This window comes from Panthera pardus, unplaced genomic scaffold (genome assembly GCF_024362965.1).
Source record: "Panthera pardus isolate Hobbes unplaced genomic scaffold, ASM2436296v1 HiC_scaffold_11, whole genome shotgun sequence".
Lineage (NCBI taxonomy): Eukaryota > Metazoa > Chordata > Mammalia > Carnivora > Felidae > Panthera > Panthera pardus.
This window is the reverse complement of record NW_026526666.1, coordinates 98,241,441-98,262,405: the sequence shown is the minus strand read 5'-3', so window position 1 is coordinate 98,262,405 and position 20,965 is coordinate 98,241,441. Positions and strand designations below refer to the sequence as shown.

The following is a 20,965-nucleotide window of genomic DNA, read 5'->3' as shown; positions in this document are numbered from 1 at the left end:
CCAGACAACAGGCTCCTGGGAGTCTGTGACGCGTGTCCTCGGGAGATGTCCGCAGCAGCCTGAGGCCCGGGCTCATGTGGTGGGCGGAGGCTGGAGGTGAGGGGGGGCTTGCCCCACCCTCCTGGCACACCTGGGGCCCTTGGGGCTCACCCCTCTCCCCGACTCTGTCCGTAGCTGCCACCAGAAATGTGGCCGCAAGAGCTCCCTGCACCTCCCCGGGGACGTGTTTGCCGCCCCCGAGCGGGCTGGGGGCAGCCCCACCCAGGGCCCCATGCCCTACCTCGATGATGACATCCCCTTGCTGAATGTGGAGGAGGAGCCAGGTGAGTTCCGGCACAGGCCTGCCCTGCTGACCCTGGCGGGACCCGGGGCTGTATCTGCCAGGAAGGTCACTTTCGACGAAGTGATTTGAGGACAGGCGGATCCTGATGGCCCTTGGGGATCCCCCTCGAGCATTTGGGCTTCCCTAGGGAGGGCGGGGACGTGGGTGGGCTTTGATGGGTGTTTGGGTCAGGCCTCTGATGGGCCGCTGTTCTGCCTGGCAGTGTCGCTGGAGCTGGGAGACGTGTCCCTGGTGTCTGTGCCCTCGGAGAGCCTACAGCCAGCACCCGACAGGGGCAGCCGGGGCCAGCTCATTGCCCAGCTGCAGGAGTTGCTGTACCACTGGGCTCTGTGGTCAGCCGTCAAGAGCCGCTGGGTGATCGTGGGTAAGTGGCTCTCCACCCTCCTTCCCCTGTGTCTTGCGGTGGGATCCCAGCCCCCTCCTGCAAACGAACCTGGGTTAGTGTCTCACTCTCTGGGCCTCCCCACTTCCTGTGTAGAATGGAGCCGGTCCCACAACAGCTGTTGTTTATTAAGCATCTACTATGCTCCAGTCATCATGCTGGGTGGGAGAGCAGAGCCCCCAATGCTTGGGCTCCAGAGTCAGACCACCCAGTCAGACCAGTCAGCCACCAACTGGGTGACCAGCCAGTAAGGCTGAGCTGTGAGTCAGTCTGAGCCTCACTTTCCTATCCTGTTTCTGAGGAGGAGAATAGCATCTATCTAGGGGCGCCTGGGTGGCCCAATTGGTTAAGCATCTGACTCTCGATCTCAGCTCAGGTCATGATCTCACGGTTCCTGGGTTGGATGGAGCAGCACGTCGGGCTCTGCACTGACAGCGTGGAGCTTGCTTGGGATTCTCTGTCTCTCTCTCTCTCTGTCTCTCTCTCTCTCTGTCTCTCTCTCTCTCTGTCTCTCTCTCTCTCTGTCTCTCTCTCTCTCTGTCTCAAAAATAAATAAATAAACTTAAAAAAAAAGAACAGTATGTATCTAATAAGGCAGTCGTGGGGCAAGTAGAGAACTCAGCCGGGTGTGTGGGGTGCAGTAAGTGCTCAAGAAACATTCAGTGCTGCCGTTATGATAATGATTGAGAGTATTTAAGGTTGTATATAACCAAGCACATGTGCCAGCTCTTTACCAACTGTTAAGTGCCCTAAGGTAGTGGCCGATTCTTATCCAGGAGTCTGAGATCGCAGCTTATAGCCTGATCTCCAAATGACACAAATAACATCCATTCCCCCCCCCCGACCCCCCCCCCCCCCCGCACCAAGGACCAGTCCCTGACAAGGCTTCACCCCCAGGCCGGCTCACCATACCTCTGCCAGCTCCCTTGGGCCCCCGCCCCACCCTGCCACCCCACAAAGGGAACAGCTCTCACCTGGGGCTGTGGGTGCCTCCTGCGCCCTGGCCCCACCTAGCGCGGCGTCCTCTCCTGGCAGGGCTCTTTGTCTCCGTCCTCATCCTGTCCCTGGTGTTTGCCAGCCGGCTCCGCCCCGCCAGCCGGGCCCCCCTGCTCTTCCGGCCCGATACCAACATCCAGGTGCTGCTGGATCTCAAGTACAACCTGAGCGCTGAGGGCATATCGTGCATCACCTGTTCAGGTGAGAGTTCCGTCGGGGTGTCCCCTGTGGCTCCCTGCTCTCTTTGGAGTTTCTGGTCTCCAAGACTGTCAGCCTGAGAGATGTGACGTGTCCAGGCTGTCCGTCACCGTGCAACCTCAGCAAACCGCTGAGCCTGAGTGTTTCCGCGTTTCCTGAAACAGGTATTTACTGGGTGCTGGGGAGACCTCAGTGGGCAGGACAGGCTTCCTGAACTCAGGGAGTTCATTCGCCTGCCAGGGGCTAGCGTTGTAATAGTGGATCTGAGCTGTGATGGAGGAAGAACAGGGCACCTGGGGAGCTCGAGAGAGAAGAGAAGAGAGGTGGGCAAGACCAGGGCCAAGTCTGAGAGAGGCAGCCGCGGGAGCTAAGGCCAGCCAGGTAGGTGGGGCCACGGTCTGGAGGGCTAGAGCGAGGTGTCTGCATTTTATTCTAATTGGCAGGGGGAGCTAGTGGAGGGTTTTGAGCAGAGTAGGGCTGTGATGGAGGGCGCTGTGTGGAGGTGAACGGTAGGGCCAGGGTGCAAGCTGGCTGGGAGACCAGGTAGGAGGCCGGTGCCCTCATCTGAACTTGAGATGGTGGGCCTGAGGCCAGCGTGCTTATGGGGGCAGCAGAGCCACGAGATTTTTAGGAGGTGAAAGCCATAGGATTTGGGGATGGAGTTGGTGTCAGGGATGAGCAAAGAGGTGAGTTAAAGATGTCTCCTCGCCTTAGAGGTAGTCTGGTCCAGAGGAGAGCCTGAGGTCAGGGTTGGGGGCAGGGGAAGTTGGCCAGTCGGTTAGAACCAAAGGAGAAGATGCTTGGGCAAGTGCTTCCTGCTTCTAGGAGAGGATCCGCTGACCGCTCTAATTGCCTTCATTTAGTTAGGGCGGTGTCCGTATTAACCTGGCCTTCCCCTTGGTATTGGCATTAGCCAAATGCATGATAATTGAGTGTGGCTCAGGGAGGTGCCTGAAGAGCCCCTCCTAAGTTGGAGCCAACCCCCTCCCCCCCACTCCCGCCACATCCCCGGCTCCTCTCCTGCCCGCCCGGGCACATGCATCAAACTCCATTACTACTGCCGCTATGAGGCCACCTGCCATCCCTCAGGGCCCGGAGTCAAAAAGCCACATCCACTACCATTTCACAGATGGACAAAACCCAGGATAGTGCCAAAACTCCTGGAATCATCTGGAGAAGGGCCAGGATGCCGGCCCAAGTCCAGCCCCCAGCCCCTTGTAGCTCTCAGCATTCTGAACTGCCTCTCAGAGGGACCTGTTCATGTTGTCCCAAAAAGGGCTTGCAGGGCCAACAAGACTGGATCTGAATGAGGCTCTGCCTCTCACTTCCTTTGCGGGTCACGGCACCTCCCTGAACCTCTGCTTTCTCCTTTGTCAAGCGGGGTTAATGATAGCGACCTTCTAGAATTATTGTGAAGACTGCATCTTTGAAGGTGTCAAATTTCTCTCATTAGAAAACAACGAAGAAAACAGAAAATTCATCCGCAGTGGTTGAGGCAAAACGAGACAGTCCCCTGTCATCTGTGCTAGTTGATGACGTTCCTTTTCTAATTGTTCCCACTAATTGAGCATTTATCACGAACCAGACATGTAGCCAAGCGCACGAGATGCAGCGCCCCGTCTGGTCCTTCCACCACCCTCTGGAGATTCGGGGTCACCCCGTTTGCCAGAGCAGGGACGTGAGGCGTGGCGAGGAGGACGAGAGAATGCGTCCGCATGTCTTTCTCTGGGTGGAGCTGACAGGTGCCTTTCTTTCGCCTTAAGATTCCTGCGAAATCAGGGGCGCCTGAGTGGCTGAGTCGGTTAAGCATCCGACTTTGGCTCAGGTCACGATCTCGCAGTTCAGGAGCCCGAGCCCCCACGTCGGGCTCTGCGCTGACAGCTCGGAGCCTGGAGCCTGCTTCACATTCTGTGTCTCTCTTTCTCTCTCTGCCCCTCCCCTGCTAGAACTCTGTGTCTCTGTCTTTCTCTCTCAAAAAAAATAAACAAAAAAAAAATTTAAATAAAGATTCCTGCAAATTCGATATTTGGCACTTTTTCAGTTCCATCCCGTTTCTTTCAGACCCCTGACACCCCTCCCCCTAAGCTGAGAGCCCTGAGGCCCACGTCCCTGGGGCTGTTATCCGTCCCAGTCTCTGCCCTCCCCTGCCAGGCTCAGCCAGGGAGGCCCTGTGTCCCTAATGACGTGTGGGGTGGGGGGGGCCAGGTCTGTTCCAGGAGAAGCCCCACAGCCTGCAGAACAACATCCGGACGTCCCTGGAGAAGAAGAAGCGGGGCTCAGGGGTCTCCTGGGCCAGCCGGCCTGAGGCCACCCCACAGGGTAAGTGGGGCATGTGTTCTGGCTGGGGTGGGGGCTCTGGGGGATCCTGCCTGGTGCTGGGGTGTGGAGGTCCTGTGGAGATAGATGACATTCATTCCCTGGGTCTCCTGGGAGAACAACAGTCTGTGTTCTTGGGGTCACTGAGGAGGGGTTGGGTTGTGAGGGGGGGTGACCTCAGGGCCCCTCCTGCCAGCACCGCAGCCAGGCTCTGGTGCCCTAGGAACCCGCTATGCACCAGATCCACCCTGAGTGTCTGGGGGAGGGCAGGGGTGTCCTGAGCCCTGGAGGGTGGCTCATCCCTGCCCGGGTCTCTGTCACAGATGGGGTGCTGGGACACGTGTAGGAATCAGCCCCCACCCTGGGGCAGTTCTGTGTGTCCTCGTCATCCCCTGGCTGTCGTCACCCCTCTGTGCCTACCACTGTCACTCCCAGCTCCGGCCCCGCCGCTCAGCCCGCGCCCCGCCCTGGGTGGCACTGCCCACATTGCTTGCACCTCGTCACCACGATCCGAACCATCGCCGTCACTCCCTCCACCTATGCCGCCACCCCATCCTGGTGACCGCTGCCACCTCCCTTTCATCTGTGCCACCAACCCATCCCCGCGTCCACCACCAGCATCCCCAGCTTGCCGTGGGCTCGGTCCAATAGAGAGGCGCAGAGCCAGCATTCAGAGCTGAGCCCTGATGCGGAACAGAGAGCGGGCTGCTCCGGGGTCAGGGAAGCCGGTCAGGGTGACTGTCCACCCCTCCTCCATCCTTCGTTTGCCTCCCAGACTCCCCAGGCACAGTGTACGTCTCCAAGGTGAAGAGCAAGGGTCACCCGGCCGTGTACAGGTTCTCCCTCAACGCCAGCCTGCCTGCCCCTTGGCAGATCGTGTCCCCCGGGGACGGGGAGGTGCCCTCCTTTCAGGTGAGTCCGGGCTGCCGGGACTTGAACCGCGGCTGCCGAGGAAGGTGGCACTGGCCACGTAGGGAGGGGGAGGCGGGGTCTGCGAGGACGTTGCTGCTAGAGGCAGATGAGGACCCTCTCCCAGCCAGGTCTGTGGCACCTACAGAGCGGGGACAGCATGGGCTCCCAAGTCAGCCAGACCTGGGTTCGAGTCCTGGCTCTGCCGTCTGTAATCTGGGTGTCTTCGGGCAGCTTACTTAGTCTCTCTGAGCCTCAGTTTCTTCATCTGTGAAACAGGGTGTGTAAAGCACAGCCAGGGTCGGAGGTCCACGACGTGAGGCCTGCATGGCATGTAGCACGTAAGACGCAGCAAGTGCTGCTCGGCAAGTTACATGTGGTTCTTGGCAGCCGCTCCCGCACCCCAGCAAAGAGCCTCTGAGGGCCAACCCAGGCCCTGTCAGGAGTCCTCTGTGTTTCTCTGACATGTTACACCCCCTGGGGGACGTAGTTACCTACGTCAGTTCCTGTGTTCAGGCTTTATATTTCCATTTGAAAGATGCCTGTGGCGTTTCCTGACCCTGAGCCTTTGCACTCCTGTTCCCACTGCCCAGAAAGCTTTCCTTCCAGCTTAATGCATGGCAGGCCCCTCACCGACGCCTCAGCGTAACTGTCACCTCCTCATAGGGCCCTGTGCCGGGGCACTTCTCGGTTCGCCCTCCTCCTCCCCTGCCCGTTTATCCCGTGTCTTATCATCCTGACTCTTTAATTCACGGCCCCTGCAAGAACCCAAAGCCATGGTGATCGGCAGCCCCCCGGGGGGCAGGGACCAAGCCCATGTTGCTGACTACTGTGTGCTCAGGGCCTGGCACACAGTAGGTGCTCAGCTGCAGAAAAGGGCTGAGGCTCAGACAGGGAGGGAAGGATTTGCCCAATGTGCAGACTCGAACCCAGGCCTCCTGAGCCTCTGTCCCCAGCTGTGGGGGCGGGGACGGGGTGGAACCAGCCTCAGGGGGAGGGCGCGGAGCCTGAGGCCGGGCCTAGGCCGAGGCAGCCCCCCGGAGTCACGTGTCTTGTCTCTGTCGCTCCACTGCCTAGGTGTATAGAGCGCCTTTGGGTAACTTCACCAAGAAGCTGACCGCTTGTATGTCTACAGTAGGGCTGCTCCAGGCGGCGAGCCCCTCCCGCAAGTGGATGGTGACAACCTTGGCCTGTGACGCCAAGCGGGGCTGGAAGTTTGACTTCAGCTTCTACGCGGCCGCCAAGGAGCAGCAGCACACCCGGTAACAGAGCATCGCGGATAAGCCGGTGTCCGCCAGCCCGGCCCCCTTCTCGCCAGGGATGTCAGCAGACGCCTTTAGGAAGCCCCTGTCCGCGTGCACACACGCGTTCAGGTGGTTCTGTGCCCGGGACCGGGGCGCGGGGAACCTGGGCGCAGAGGACGGCCCGTGACCTGCTCTGCCGCTCTGCCTCGTGCTGGCTCCGTAGCTCCTTCGCGAGCCTCATGTGCTGGCCTCTTTCCAGGGTTCAGGGGTCTACTCAGATGCCCCCCCTGGGGAGAGGCTGTCCCCCCACCCCGCCTCCATCCAGAAGAGCCACACCCGCTCTCTCTCCCTGCGAGGGACCCCCTGCTCCCAGTCTGGCCCCATCATCACCTGGAAACACACTGACTGGCTGGTTTATAAGCTGTGTTGCGTCAGGAGCGCGCAGGCATCCTTCCACGGGCGCCCTGACTGCTTCCCCTGCTCCGTCCCTCGCACCTGGCATGATGTCTTGCACACAGGGGGCGCTCGGCTAACACTTGCTGAATGAATGGACGTGTGCGCTCCGTACGTCCTCTCGAAGGCACTCTTCACATTCTCTCCCAATATAATCAATTCAGAAAACACCGCCATCCCCCTCCCCGACCATAAGGAGACAGGAGAGGGACTGTGTCTATTATACTTACCTGTCGTATCCCCAGGCCCTGCCTAGTGCCTGGTATGACATAAGTGCCCCAAAATACTTAATGAGTGTTGGGATTCTGTGCCTGTGCACTGGAGGGGTGGGGGGGCGGGTCTCTGAGCAGCTGGGGGCACCTCTTTCCCAGGTTTTATCCCTGTGTTCTGACCCCACATTCATTTCTCCATTGAGGCTGTATTTCTCGTTCATTCACGTAACAAACATGGGGCACCGACTGTGTGCCGGCACTGTGCTAGTCCTGGGGATACGGTGGTAAACAGGACAGATGTGGGTCCTGCCCTTAGGCCAGCTAGCGGGAGACAGCAGCTAACGAGTCAGCCGCGATGTCGTTACAAATGATGATACGTGCCCAGAGAGCAGCAGTGCGGTCCCTGTGCTGGTGACACACGGGGCTAAGGTCTCTGACAGCCTGGCCTCAGGGCACCAGGCACCCACAAAGGCTGGACTCCACTTGAGGCAGAGGGCAGTGGTGCAGAGGTGGGGGGGAGTGGGGAGGTGACTGAGACGGGTTCCCTCGGTCCTTCCAGCCTCGGGTACCCTGGCTCGGGCAGTGGGGGTCCCTCTGCCCGCTCTCCCCTGAGGCCAGGGCTGGGCTTGCTCTGCAAGGACACAACGGCAACTGGGATCAGGCTGCCTGGACGAGCTTAGAACATTCTAGAAAGAACCTTGAGCTCCATCAGGTCCAGTGGTGAACAAGCTAACCGCGGAACCCTTGCTTCAGACAGAATCTTGAGGCTCAGTGACTGTTCAGGTTAAGGTGAGGGTGCCTCTGAGCAGGAACCCTGAGGCTGGCCCGGGGGGCCCCTCTGTGAACTCTTGCACCCCCTGCAGGGCGGTTTGGAAACCTGGTCTTCACCCCTCATGCAGCAGGTGGGGAGACACGCAGAAGGGAAGGCTGTGAGGCAGCCCTGGGGAGGGCCTTGGCAGTGGCCAGACTAGAAGTGGCCTCCAGAGCCCAGCCCCCAACCTGAGACCACATCCTGGTGCTGGGGGACCCGAGTCCGTCCCCTGCACTCTTCTAGCCCCTGCTCGCAGCCACACATGGCTGTGCTTGCCTCACCTCCCAGGCTCCTCCCGGCCTTCCCAGCCTCAGCCCGGCTCCTTTGCCTCCACAGGAAAGTGTACTTTGCTCAGTCCCACAAGCCCCCTTTCCACGGGCGTGTGTGCGCCGCGCCTCCGGGCTGCTTGCTCAGCTCCAGCCCCGACGGCCCCACCAAAGGCTTCTTCTATGTGCCCAGTGAGAAAGGTACGTGCACGGGGAGGCTGCCTTGGGGCCTGGGGAGGCCGGGCCCCACCCTCTTGTACAGACGTGACTCCCTCTGCAGTGCCCAAGGCCCGCCTCTCGGCCACCTTCGGCTTCAACCCCTGCGTGAACACCGGCTGCGGGAAGCCAGCCGTGCGGCCGCTGGTGGACACCGGGGCCATGGTCTTCGTGGTCTTTGGCATTATTGGCATCAACCGCACGCGGCAGGTGGACAACCATGTCATCGGAGACCCGGTACGTGGGCCCACTTTGAGCAGATGCCGGAGGACCCGACTGCACCAGGTTCACAAACCAGGCTCGGGCGGCCACTAGCCCTGCTCCCCACACCCCCTCCTGGCTCCTTTGCTCACCGAGCTCAGACGGGACCACCATGGGCTCTTGAGGGCACTGTTTCTCTTGAGGAGTGATCAGGGTTGAGCTCTTAGAATCACCCAGGAATCTGGGTACATTTTGGGCCTGAGCTGGTTGCCCCCTCAGCATGAGGGGCTGGAACGGAGCTGAGGGAGAATGCAAGTGTGTAAACCCCCGCCTTCTGCAGGAGGCCCTCCCTGCACCCACAGCCCTTGCTGCGTGCCTGACCGAGGGGCCCTCCGTTCTGTCTCCTCCTTTGTACACGCTTGTGCCCTGTGCTGGGCTCTCAGGTGTCTGAAAGGGAGAGACACGGACGGAGCCGTGGCTGGGTCCGCCTGGCACAGAGTGGGGGCTGAGCACGTGGTAGGCAGGGCTGTGGATGTGGTACCATCATAGCTCCTGCCTTGAGAAGCCAGTCCAGCTGAGTATACAGGAATCTTTCCCGAAGTAATTCGGGAGCCAGAACAGTCTGAGATCTGTGTGATCAGTCTAGACCGAAGATCCCGAGGTGTTTAGAGGAGGGTGGGGAGGTAAGGAGGGGACAAAGCTCACTGGGGAAGTGGGTGAGGGATTTGGATGTGCAGAGGGAGGGGAGGGAGCAGGAAGCCCCCGTGAGAGCCTGTGGGTAAAAGCAGGGGTGAGCCCGGGGGGCTCACCGTGCAGGGTGGGCAGTGGTGGGAGCCCTACAGAGTGGACTCGGGCAGGGACCTCAGGCGACTGTGCCCGGGGCTCCAGCACAGTGTCTGTGATGGTGGTGGGAGCTTCGGAGGTTCTGGTCCCGGGGCAGGGCCCAGGGCCGAGTTCCTGACTCACTGAGCAGCCTGTGCCCGCTTGTGTCTCCTTGGGAAAGGGCAGTGTCATCTATGACAGCAGCTTTGATCTCTTCAAAGAAATTGGGCACCTGTGTCGCCTCTGCAAGGCCATCGCGGGGAACTCGGAGCTGGTGAAGCCAGGCGGGGCCCAGTGCCTTCCCTCAGGTGCGCGGGGGGAGGACAGGCTGGGGAGGCTCCACGGGTGGACAGCCGTGAGCACACACACGTGTGCCTGGCGCGTGTCCTGCAGACAGGCATCTGTGCCTGAATTTGCATCCGCGCTGGGGTGAGGGGTGCGTGACTCTTCCCGAGTGGGCTCATGCGTGAACGTGAACAGGTGCAGACGTGCACATGTGTGGGGGCACCTGCAGGAATAGCTTTTCCAGAACTGGGAGCCAGGGCCGGGGCTGACACAGATGAGGCCCTGCCAGGGCTCTGCTCAAGGGAGCACAAGATGTCCTTTTCCACCCCAATGGCAAGTGACTGTTGTAAGTTGCCTAATGGCACTGCCACTGGTTACAGACACGTTTGAAAGCTGGGGGGGTGGGGGAAGGGCGTGCACCCCTCCCACGCTCTCACCCGGCGGGTGAGGACACACGTCCGGTGGGGGGGGGATGGGGTGGGGCAGGGGTGCTCTCCCGGGGTCCCCTCCCTGACCACCTCTCTCCCCTTCTCCCCGCAGGCTACAGCACCTCCTCCGTCCTGCAGATGCTGCACCCTGAATGCAAGGAGCTGCCGGAGCCCAACCTGCTCCCGGGGCAGCTGTCCCACGGGGCGGTGGGCGTCAAGGAAGGCCGAGTGCAGTGGATCTCCATGGCCTTTGAGTCGGTGAGCTCCCGTGGCCAGCCGGGCACAGTGCCGAGGGCTCGCCTCACGTGTGTCCCCTGATTCCCCGCCCCCGGCCCAGACCAGAGGGGCTGCTCGGGTCACGTGGTTATGAGTGTCAGCATCGGGTATTAAACCAGGGCCACCTGACCACAGGGCGCTGCCCTTTCTCTGATGTCGGCTGTCCGCCGGTTCCCACCAGCCCAGGGTGTGTGTCGTTTTGCAGCCTCTGGGCTGGGGAGCAGACGAGGTTGGGGGCTGGTGAGAGTCTAGGATGCTCCCCTCTGAGGGCCCCTTTGGGGGGCCTGGTTGTGGGTCGCAGAGCCAGGTGCTGGGCCTGCCCCGGAAGAGCTTGGAAGCCAAAGGACCAGCCATCCACGCACGTCACTACTTCCTCTCTCATCCTGACACTCCCTGGACTCCCACGTGCACACGCACGCACACGCACACGCACGCACACGTGAGCACATGAGAGCCCTGACTTGGGCATCTGCGGACCTCAGGGCCCTGGCACTTCGCTCCACGAGGCTTCCCAAGCCCGCCCCTGCTGTCCCTGTGCCGAGACCCAGGGTCCGGCTCCACCTCTGATCCTGGTGTGCTCCGTGTCCTTGAACAAATCACGTATCCCCGCCGGCCTCAGGTTCCTCCTCTGCAGAACGGGGTCAGTGAGGATACACGTGAAAGTCCCAGAGCAGGGTGAGTGCCTGCCTCTTCCCCCGAACGGCTCCTCAGAGCTGGGGGCTGTGAAGCAGACTCACGCTGCAGCCAGGAGACGGGCAGCTTGCTGGGCAGTGACAACAGCTATGATGGGGAAGCACCGAGGCCTTGCAGAGCCCAGCAGAGGCCTGTTAATCAAAGAAGGGCTCCTGGAAGAGACAGAACCCTAGTGAGAGCCTTGAAGGCCAAGTGGGAGCTGGCTGTGCAGGCAGAGGGAACAGCGTGTGCAGAGGGCGCGGCGTGAGAGCGCAGGGGCTCTGGGAGCTGCAGCGGGCTCTGCTAGAAAGGGACGGGGACTGTGGTTACATCAGAGCCTGCTGCCCTTGTAAGGATCACACGTGCACGCAGAGGCTGGTGGGAGGTATTCCTGGACTGTGGCACCCTCCGCCCCCACGCACAGCATCCTCTGTGTGCAGGTGGCCAAGGGCCGGCTGCATCTGCCACAGAGCAGACCAGCTGTCACCTGGGAAGGGTGAGTGGGCACCGCCCCCTGCCCGTCTCACTGACTCATGTGCCCCACAGACCACGTACAAGGGCAAGTCCTCCTTCCAGACATACTCCGACTACCTGCGCTGGGAGAGCTTCCTACAGCAGCAGCTGCAGACGTTCCCTGAGGGCTCAGCCCTGCGCCGAGGCTTCCAGACTTGCGAGCACTGGAAACAGATCTTCATGGAGATCATAGGCAAGTGGCAGCCCTGCCCCCACGCCGGGGCCGGGCTGGTGGCAACGGGTGGGGGAGGGGGCAGGGGCAGGGAGGTGACCTGGGGTGGGGAGGGCAGGGCAGGGCCTGCCTGAGCTACAGCCTGTCATCTCCTCAGTCCTGGCCAAGAGCCCTGCAGCAACCAGAACAGCACGGTGGCCAGGAGTACCCATCGGAGGCCAGAATTGGTGTCTCCTGCTCTGGGGTACCTAGCCACGTTCTCTGATCTTGAATCTGGCCGCCTAGAAAGTAACAGTGATCGCCACATGGCAGGTCTCTGTCATGCTGGGCCTTCCCGGTGCCACGCCCCATGCCGAGGGCCTGACCCACGTTCTCTCTAAACTCCCAACAAGGCCTGTGGGGTAGGGGCTGTGATTGCCCTCTTTTGTGGGTGAGGCTCAGGGAGGTCGTGGCTTGCCCAGAGTGACACAGCTAGTGGTGACCGTGTCCACCCGTGGAACCCCAGTAACCTCGGAACCACGGAGGGGAGGGGGGCCTGTAGGCGCCGCACCCACGAAGCCCAGCTGAGGACCGTCTGCTCTTGCCTTCCAGGGGTGCAGAGCGCCCTGTACGGCCTGGCCCTGTCCTTGCTCATCTGTGTGGCCGCCGTGGCCGTGTTCACCACCCACGTGCTCCTCCTGCTGCCTGTGCTCCTGAGCATCTTGGGTATGTGGCAGAGGGGTAACAGGCATCAGGCTGTGGGGCCAGGAATGGGCAGGGGCCTTGCTAGTGGCCTCCGGTCGGCGGGTTTCTCTCCACCCTTAACTGTCACATCTCCTCGGTGAAGGTTTCCCAACCACCCCCACCTCCCTCCCAGGCAGAAAGACCCTCAGCCACAGGCGTGCATAGGACAGTGCCCCACAGGCATGTGTGCTCCCACAAGGTAGCCGCGTGTCGCCAGGTAGTAGCTCCTGGCCCAGTGACCCCTTGCCGCACCTGTCCCCCCCTTGGAGCGTCCGCTTCTCTCTGGCCCTGGCCCTCCTTGTCCTTCCTGTGTCTAGAAGTGGGGGCTCCACTCTAGGCTTGGCCCCATTCCCCAGGGGCCCTCCGAGTTCGCCCAGGACCCCTCCAGGACTGTGTGGGTGAGGCTGGGTCCAAGCTGCCTCCCCCCCTGCCCCCTGCAGGCATCGTCTGCCTTGTGGTGACCATTATGTACTGGAGCGGCTGGGAGATGGGTGCCGTGGAGGCCATCTCCCTGTCCATCCTCGTCGGCTCCTCCGTGGATTACTGTGTCCATCTGGTTGAGGGCTACCTGCTGGCCGGAGAGAACCTGCCCCCGCACCAGGCTGAGGTGAGCGACCTGCCAGTCCTACCCCAACGCATCTCCCGTCCCCAGTGCAGCAGAGGGATCCTCCAGGACAGCTGGACATCCCCGGTGCCCAACTCCCAATCAGACTGCGTTCCAGGGGCTGAGGTTTCCACGGCCAGTCTCCTCGCCCAGGGGACTTGGGTCCTAAGGCATTTCCACCGAGCAGCGCTCCGGGCCTTGGGCGGGTCCATCCCCCAGCCTGTTTCTCTAATGAGCATAAGGGGTTGGACCCCTTGACGCCCAAGGGCCCTTCCTGCTTCCCTGTGTCGAGTCTCATTCTCCAGCCTGGGGAGCAGGGCGGGCTGTTCCAGTCGTGACTCTGAGGCCACCAACCACCCGTCTGGACCTCTCAGCTTAGTGAGAATGTACTCACATACTCTGTGCCCACACCAGCTCTGGGTCTCGTAAAGTTTTCGTTGTTTCCTAACCTGGAGTTGTGGTGGTGTGAAAACGCTCATAAATACGCGAATCAGCTATGTGTTTAGGTGCTTTTGGTCAAAAGAAAGAGCTCCGTTCCAATCAGGGCCATTTGTGAAGACCTACTGTGCAAATCAGCCTTAGCCTGGTCGTCATAGCAACCTTTAAGCGCCTGCCTGTGCGCCCTCTTCAGGGAGTTGGTTCATCTTCACACCCACCCTGGGGAGCAGGTGCTGTTACTGGCCCCATTTATGGAGGCAGAATTGGGGGCCTCCAGGAGCGGGCTGGCCCCAGGCGGGGAGGGATCCCGCTGGCATGTCCGTCCCTGGCCCCAGCTCTTGCCCTCACCCCACACCAGGACACCCACTCACAGCGCCAATGGAGGACACTGGAGGCCGTGCGGCACGTGGGAGTGGCCATCGTCTCCAGCGCCCTCACCACGGTCATCGCCACGGTGCCCCTCTTCTTCTGCATCATCGCCCCGTTTGCCAAGTTCGGCAAGATCGTCGCGCTCAACACAGGTGTCTCCATCCTCTACACGCTCACGGTCAGCACGGCCCTGCTCGGCATCATGGCCCCCGGCTCCTTCACCCGGACCAGGACTTCCTTCCTCAAAGCCCTGGGCGCTGTGCTCCTGGCGGGGGCCCTGGGGCTGGCCGCCTGCCTCATGCTCCTCCGGAGTGGCTATAAGATCCCCCTGCCCACTGGGACCTCCCTATAGCGCTGGCACTGGGTCCTGACTTAATGCACCTTTTGTCCAGCGGGCGTGGGACGAGGCCCTTGCTCTCTGATCCCAGAGACATGTTTCCTGGCTCGGCTCTAACTCGTTCTGTTCCCAGGCCTGAGCTGGAAAGGCGCCAAGTCGCTCAGCGTGGGAGCCGATGCCCACCTGTGTGGCCCGCACTGCCTTCATCACGGCGCCCAGCCAGAGTTGGATGGGAAGCTGGCTACCACCGTGCCAGACATCCCCTGATAGCAGAAGAGTCCAGCCCCCCTCCATGCCGGGTCACCACGGGCGTGTCCCTCTCACACTGCCTCAGTGCTGACAACTTTCGCATGCGGGTGTTACAGGGCCCCCGTTCTACAGATGTGAAAACTGAGGCACCAGGAGGCACATTGACTGACCTGTAGCTGGGTCGGTGACAGAGCCCAGCCGCCTCCTGAGTCCCATGCTCCCCTCGGGGAATTTGCAGGAAGAGCACAGCAGGTTCAAGGGCAGGGGCCTTGCACCCCCTATCCTATTTTTCCCTTCCCCCAGCTTTATGGCGGCCAGTGCTGGGTGGTCCTGTGGTCCCTCCCAGGCCTTTTGGTCCTGGCCAGAGAGTACAGAGACTGGCCTGGGGTTCTGCATGCCCGACCCTGGCCCCAGTCTCAACAGGCTCCTTCTCCCCGGGGGCCGCAGGGCCCCAACACAGCCTTCCTCACTGATCCAAGTCCCCAGCTCCCCCACTCGACTCTGGGGCCGGAATTGGGGGAGACAGCCCCTGGGAGATGGGGGCTGATTGTGCCTGCCGGCATCTCACAGCAGATGGTTCCAATCCCAGTGAGAGGAAACTGCCGCCATTAACACGAGCATCGTAACATCGCTGGCTCCCCCATATTCTTCAAATCGTGATAACTATTCGCAGGCGAGGGGGTGGGCCTGGGCCCCCCAGGGACCAAGGTCCCAGAGTGCTCTGCGTGCAGGGGCGAGGTTGGGGGCTTTGGGTAGCTCTGTGGGAGTGGGGCTCAGTAGATGTGCCTTCTTTTAAGGGGTTCCTCCGGCTCCTTGGCTGGGGCGTTTTTGAGCACGTCTGGCGTGCCGCGTGCTGCACCAGGTACTGGCCTCCTTCCTCGGGGCAGACGCTGCCCCCTGGGCTTTGGGGAGCTGCACACAGACTGAGCGGGAACTGAGCCCTGAGGGTGAGAAAGGTGTCAAGGGTGGTGTCCGGGCTAGCTCACCTGGCCATCTGTAAATATTAACTGGGGTCCAGGGATGCACAACAGCAGCACAGCACCATGTTCCCACTTAGTGTCCTACCAAGCAGGGACTCGGTATTTGTGCCGGGAACAGCAGACTTTTGGACTGCTGCCCTCCCCACCCCCACCCCCCCATCTATGGTGAAGACAGACACTGAGCAGTTAATGGTACCAGTTACCGTGCTGGACGTCCTTCTGAGGATTTGTATTAATCTGCTGGGGCTGCCATAACAAAATGCCACCGACGGGGGTGGGGGGTGGGGGCGGCGCTTAGACAACAGAAGCTTATTCTCTCGCGGTTCTGGAGGCTGGAAGTCCAAAACCAAGGTGTCGGCAGTGTGGTTCCTCCTGGAGGTTCCAAGGGAGAATTTGTTCTGGGCCTTTCTGCTGCCTCCTGTTGGTTGCTGGCAGTCCTTGGTGGTCCTCGGCTTCTGGACACATCACTCCAATCTCTGCCTTCGCCTTCTCGTGCTCGTCTTTTCTCTGTGATGTTGACGTCATTTTCCCTAAGGACACCAGTGGTATCGGATGAGGGTCTGTCTTAATGACTCGACTTTATCATCTGCGAGGACCCCATTTCCAAGTAAGCTCACATGTGTAGGTGCCACGGTTAGAATTTCAGTGCGTCTTTCGGGGGGACATTTCAACCCAGAACAGGGCTCAGCCTGCATAGATCCTTCATTAACCTTACAGAGTGGGTGCTAGCATACCCATTTTGCACACGGGGAAACCAAGGCTCTAAGAGATGGACTTGGCTAGGTCACATAGCTAGTTAAGGTGGAGCCAGACTTTGCCCCCAGCCAGCTTGCCCCAGGATGTATGCTCGGCCAGTAAGGGCATACTGCCTGTGGGAGAATTATAATAAAGCCCGATGATGGGGACATTCAAAGTTGGTGGTCACATCGAGCGAGAGGCCTATGGTTAGAAAATCTGGGTTGGAAACCGTTGAATGTGTACCATATTCACACTTAAGCACTCTCTCGTCAGCCTTAAGTGAAACCTGAGCCCTTGGAGGCCCAGCAAAGAGCACTGTCTCTCAGGGGCAGGTTGTGCTTGGGACCACACAGCCCTGAAGGGGCTGCTCAGGGATTCAGGCCAGGCCAGTGAACCCAGGGCTCTGCAGCGTGGGGGACCCTTATGGGGTTGTGCCCCTTCCAGTGATCAGCACTGTGGGAGGAGCAGGCAAGCTTCCGGGTGAAGCCCAGGTGGGAGGGGGTGACTGGGAGGCAAGTCAACAAGACAGCCCGGAAGGTGCTCTAAGAAAGGACTGCCCCGTCTGGTCTGTCTAATAGCCTCTCCAATAACGTAGTTTTAAAGCAGAGGCAAAGTCATTTGCATATCATTTGCATGCAGTCCAATAATGCCCATTTGTAAAGAAACCCTCAGCCCATTTCCTTTTAAGAAACAGCTCCTCCTCCTTCCCCTTGGCCTCTGGTTTCTTCAGTGTTGTGGGGGTGTTGAGCAGGCAGCCAGGCCTTGGCGTCGCTGTCACCTCCCCGCAGTTGACTAGGGCTGCCCTGCCTGGGCACTATTCTGGGGACCCCTCTAGCTCTCCAGTGAGCTCGGCTCCTGTCTCACGGACGAACACCTGGGACGCAGAGGGGAGGGCAGTTTCCGGTAGCACCAGGCTTCTCCCGCCACCCCCCCCCACCCCGCCTCCCTGCCAGGCTCCCCCTCTGTGGGTGGCATTCTCAACTTAGGATCTTTATTTCCTAATCAAAGCTGACCTGTCCTGGTCCCTCAGGCCCTGTGTGGTGACCGCTCTGTCCAGCTCCCGGCCAGGAATGCTCTCCTCACCAGGGGCAGGGGCCGAGGCAAGGCTGAGGGAAGGATGTGGGTGACTATTTGGGCCCACGCACCTGACTGTCTACTTGTCTACAAGTAAATCGCCCTTTAACTTGTTTGTGAATATTCGCACGCAGAGTCCCAGAGGCACTAACTCCCATGAAAAGAACCTTGACCTTCCTTTGCTACTGATGCACAGCTCACGGTCTTAATGAGCTTTTGCTGAGCATTAATGAGATGCCCTTCATTAGCTCGGGCACAGCAGTTATTCTGGGGTCTGTGAAGATGTGCAGGCATTCAGCAGGCCAAGGAGGGCCACGGGACACCAGGGGAGCCCAGCAGAGAGAGACCCTTGTCACCTGCAAAAGTTCCCTGAGCCCCAGCTTCTTTCCCTCCTTCCTTTGGAGGCCAGGAGATACTTATTAATGAGAGCCAGCTTTTTTTGGAGTGCCGACTGCGTCCCAGGTCCTATCCATGCATTCTTGGGAATTCTCACAGCTTCAGAAGGGAATGTTTTTGTTCTGTTTCACTGCTGAAGGAAATTGAAGCTCAGAGACAAAAAGTAACTGGGCTGAGATCACACAGCTTGTGAGAGACAGAGCTGGGCTTCCCACCCAGGGCTGTTGGCTCCTGACTATATGTTCTCTGTCCCCTTCAGCCTCTCAGCATGCACCACCTTTGACCCGAGGGCCAGCTGACAAATGTCCCTCAGTTGCTGTCCCCTGCCTGCATGCTACTCTCAGAAAAAGGAACACCAGGTCTAGAGTTGAGAGCCCAGTGTCTGAGTCTTAGTTCCAGCCCTGCCTGGGTGACCTTGAACAAACCACTGAACATTGATATAATCCCTTGGGAAATGGGGCAGGGGACAAAACGATGTCCAGAGCTCCAAATCCTTCCACTGCTATGCTGGCAGAATTTGAGTCTCCTGAAGTCCAGCTGTCCTCTTCGTCCACCATCGGTGGCCATCCCAAGTCTCTCTTGTTCCCATCATTGTTCACATCTGATAGGCAGAAGAATACCCATTGGAGCTGTGTGTTCATTTGTCCAACAACTTCCTTGCTGAGCACCTACTGTGTGCCAGGCAACATTCCAGGCCTCAGTGATACAAGGTAACGCAAACACAGACCCAGACCCTGACCTCCTGGACCTTACTGTGGAGGTGGGGAAAATTAACAAAAGAACCCCTCGGGGTGCCTAGGTGGCTCAGTCAGTTGAGCGTCTGACTTCGGCTCAGGTCGCGATCTTACAGTTTGTGAGTTCCAGCCCCACGTTGGGCTCACTGCTGTCAGCTTGTTAGCACAGAGCCCACTTCAGATCCTCTGTCCCCTTCTCTCTCTCTCTCTCTCTCTCTCTCTGCCCTTCCTTCACTTACGCTCTCTCAAACGATAAATAAAACGTTAAAAAAAAAACCCTCAAACACATAACCACAAACAGCAGTGAGGAAGAAGAGTGAGGAGAAAGGGCCCTTTCTGGGACTGGGACTGGGACTGGAACTGGGACTGAGGACCGGTTTTCTCGCCTCTGGGGAGTTGATCCCACCAGACACAGGCCTTCTTGAGCCAAAGGACAGCCCACTGCAGGCTGATGTTAAGCATAAAAGAAGGGATTCATTGGATCTTCGAGGGGGCAAGGCTGGAGGCTTTGGGGGCAGCAGACGTGGAAAGAGGTAACACGCTGGCCCAGGAGAGAACATCTGGCTCAGAGTGACACGCACAACCCACCAGGTGAATCAAAGGGAGCTGAGCAAAGCACGCAGAGTGGCCCTCTGCACAGGCCTCGCAGGCCAGCCTCGGTTCCTGCAGAAAGTTCCTCAGGAAGAACCAAGTCTCCTTTGCCTCTAGAGGAGTTTGGAGCGGTGGTCACACGCACTCCAGCAGGCTAAATACCATTGCCTTTGGCATTCAAGGCTCTGCAGAGTCCTGTGAAATGCCAGCCACTCCCAGCGGATGTGAAATAATACGAGCCCAGCCTCCCTCTTCCACACATCACTGTGCCTGAGGGGCTCAGGCTGGCATGGGGCTTGATGTCTTTGACCAGCCCCACCCTCCAAGGCTGCCTGGATTTGCCTTAGAGACTAGGTCTGCATCCTGAGACCAGGTTGCAGCAGATGGCAGAGCGTGCTTCCCAGCCACAAAGAGGTGCTCGGGCCCCCCCACCACCACACCCCCAACAGGGGGCTCAAAGGGAGCCTCTTCCTTTCCCCCACCCTCTTCCTAAACTTTACTGTCTCCTTCTTGGCTTCCCCACCTGTAATCTGTCTCCCATACAAGCCCATTCTTCCCTCTCTGGTCACTGCACCTTGATTTTTTCTTTGAGGATCTTCCCACATCCCGGACATGTGGTGCAGGTGAGGCTGAGACCACCCTCCCCCATACACACACACTCCCCCAATTACCCCCTTACATCACCCCCACCCCTCCACCAGGTGAGTGGGTATGTAACCCAGGCCTGGACAATAAGCACATTCCATCTCCTGACCAAAGTGATTGGTGGAGGGATGGGCACCTGACCCAAGTCGGTCCATTGAGTGTCTTCCTGGGGACTTGCTGGAATCATGGGAAAGATGTACTGTCTTTTGACTGATATTCCCAGGTTGTGGGAGGAGCCCAGAGCCTGCCTCGAAATGAGGCCAGATCAGAGGAAAGCAGAGCTAAGGGTAAAAGTCAAATTTCTGATCACATTACTTAAACCTCTGGATCCAGCCATGCCTGAAGCTAGACATGCCTAGATTTCTTTCTTAAGCCAATAAATCCCCTTTTCCTTAAGCCACTTTGAGTAAGGTTCTCTTTCACTTTAAATCAAGAGTCCTAACTAAATAGCCCCCCACCAAAGGCTTCAAGAGCTTCTAATATTTACAGGCTTAAGCCCCAACTCTTGCACATAACATTCAAGGCCCATAATGACCTGGCCTTAAGCCTCCCTTCAAGCTCACCTCCTTCAAGGTCCTCCAGCCATCCTAGACTCTTCATCTGCCCCAGACATTCCCCATCTCCATTCTGGACTATACGCACATGTCCCCCTTACTTTTCCCCCATTAACACTTGTCAAACTCTGGCCTGTCCCTCAAGGCTCAGCTCAGATGCCATCTTCTCCATGAAGGCTTCCACTTCTCTTGCATGGCTCTTTGCTGGAACACCATGTTCCATGTTACCATGAGTCATGTCCACATCTACCTTCCTGGCTGACAAAGTACTCTTAAAAAGGAAAAAGCTGTGCCCACTCCTATGACTGCCCAAGGAAGCTGGACTCTATCCCAGGGGAATGGGGATATAATGAAGGGTTCTTTAAAGCAGGAGACCATTATAGGCTTGTCCAATTGGTAAAAATCTTAATGTTTGATAACACACTCTGTTGGCAAGGTTTGGGGAAACAGGCTCTCTTATGCGTTGTTGGTAAGAGTAGAAACAACTCAAAATGGAGGGTGATTTGGCAGTAACACTCAAAATCACAACTGCATGATCCTTTTGACTAAGCAAACCCACTTCTGAGAATTTAGCCTGCAGATAAACACACACTGGTCAAGTGTAGACATTAATCACTGAAGCCTTGTCTGGTATAGCAAAGGACTGGGGGCTCCTAAATGTCCATCAACACAGGGACCAATGAAATAAATTAGTCCCTTCAGACAATAGAATACTCTATAGCTGTAAAGAAAAAACAAGGAAGCTAAGTGCCAACAGGCGAAACATCACCAAACTACATCAAATCGGGCAACATGGCAAAACAGTGTGTAAAATGTGC

General features: G+C 58.8%; 1 protein-coding gene across 3 annotated transcripts in view; it reads left to right on the top strand.

Annotated features, from left to right (window-relative positions):
* Positions 1-19,993, top strand: part of DISP3 (dispatched RND transporter family member 3) — a 55,251-nt gene extending 35,258 nt beyond the window's left edge. For all 3 annotated transcript variants that reach the window (XM_053898975.1, XM_053898973.1, XM_053898974.1), the window contains 14 exons: positions 175-323; positions 546-707; positions 1,761-1,922; positions 4,125-4,238; positions 5,011-5,147; positions 6,222-6,406; positions 8,201-8,331; positions 8,411-8,583; positions 9,551-9,677; positions 10,195-10,340; positions 11,577-11,736; positions 12,307-12,420; positions 12,879-13,045; positions 13,839-19,993. In XM_053898975.1, the coding sequence (XP_053754950.1) occupies positions 175-323; positions 546-707; positions 1,761-1,922; positions 4,125-4,238; positions 5,011-5,147; positions 6,222-6,406; positions 8,201-8,331; positions 8,411-8,583; positions 9,551-9,677; positions 10,195-10,340; positions 11,577-11,736; positions 12,307-12,420; positions 12,879-13,045; positions 13,839-14,201 (2,290 nt within the window). In that variant the 3' untranslated portion in view covers positions 14,202-19,993. The remainder of the gene's footprint in view (positions 1-174; positions 324-545; positions 708-1,760; positions 1,923-4,124; positions 4,239-5,010; positions 5,148-6,221; positions 6,407-8,200; positions 8,332-8,410; positions 8,584-9,550; positions 9,678-10,194; positions 10,341-11,576; positions 11,737-12,306; positions 12,421-12,878; positions 13,046-13,838) is intronic.
* The last annotated feature ends 972 nt before the right edge of the window (positions 19,994-20,965 follow it).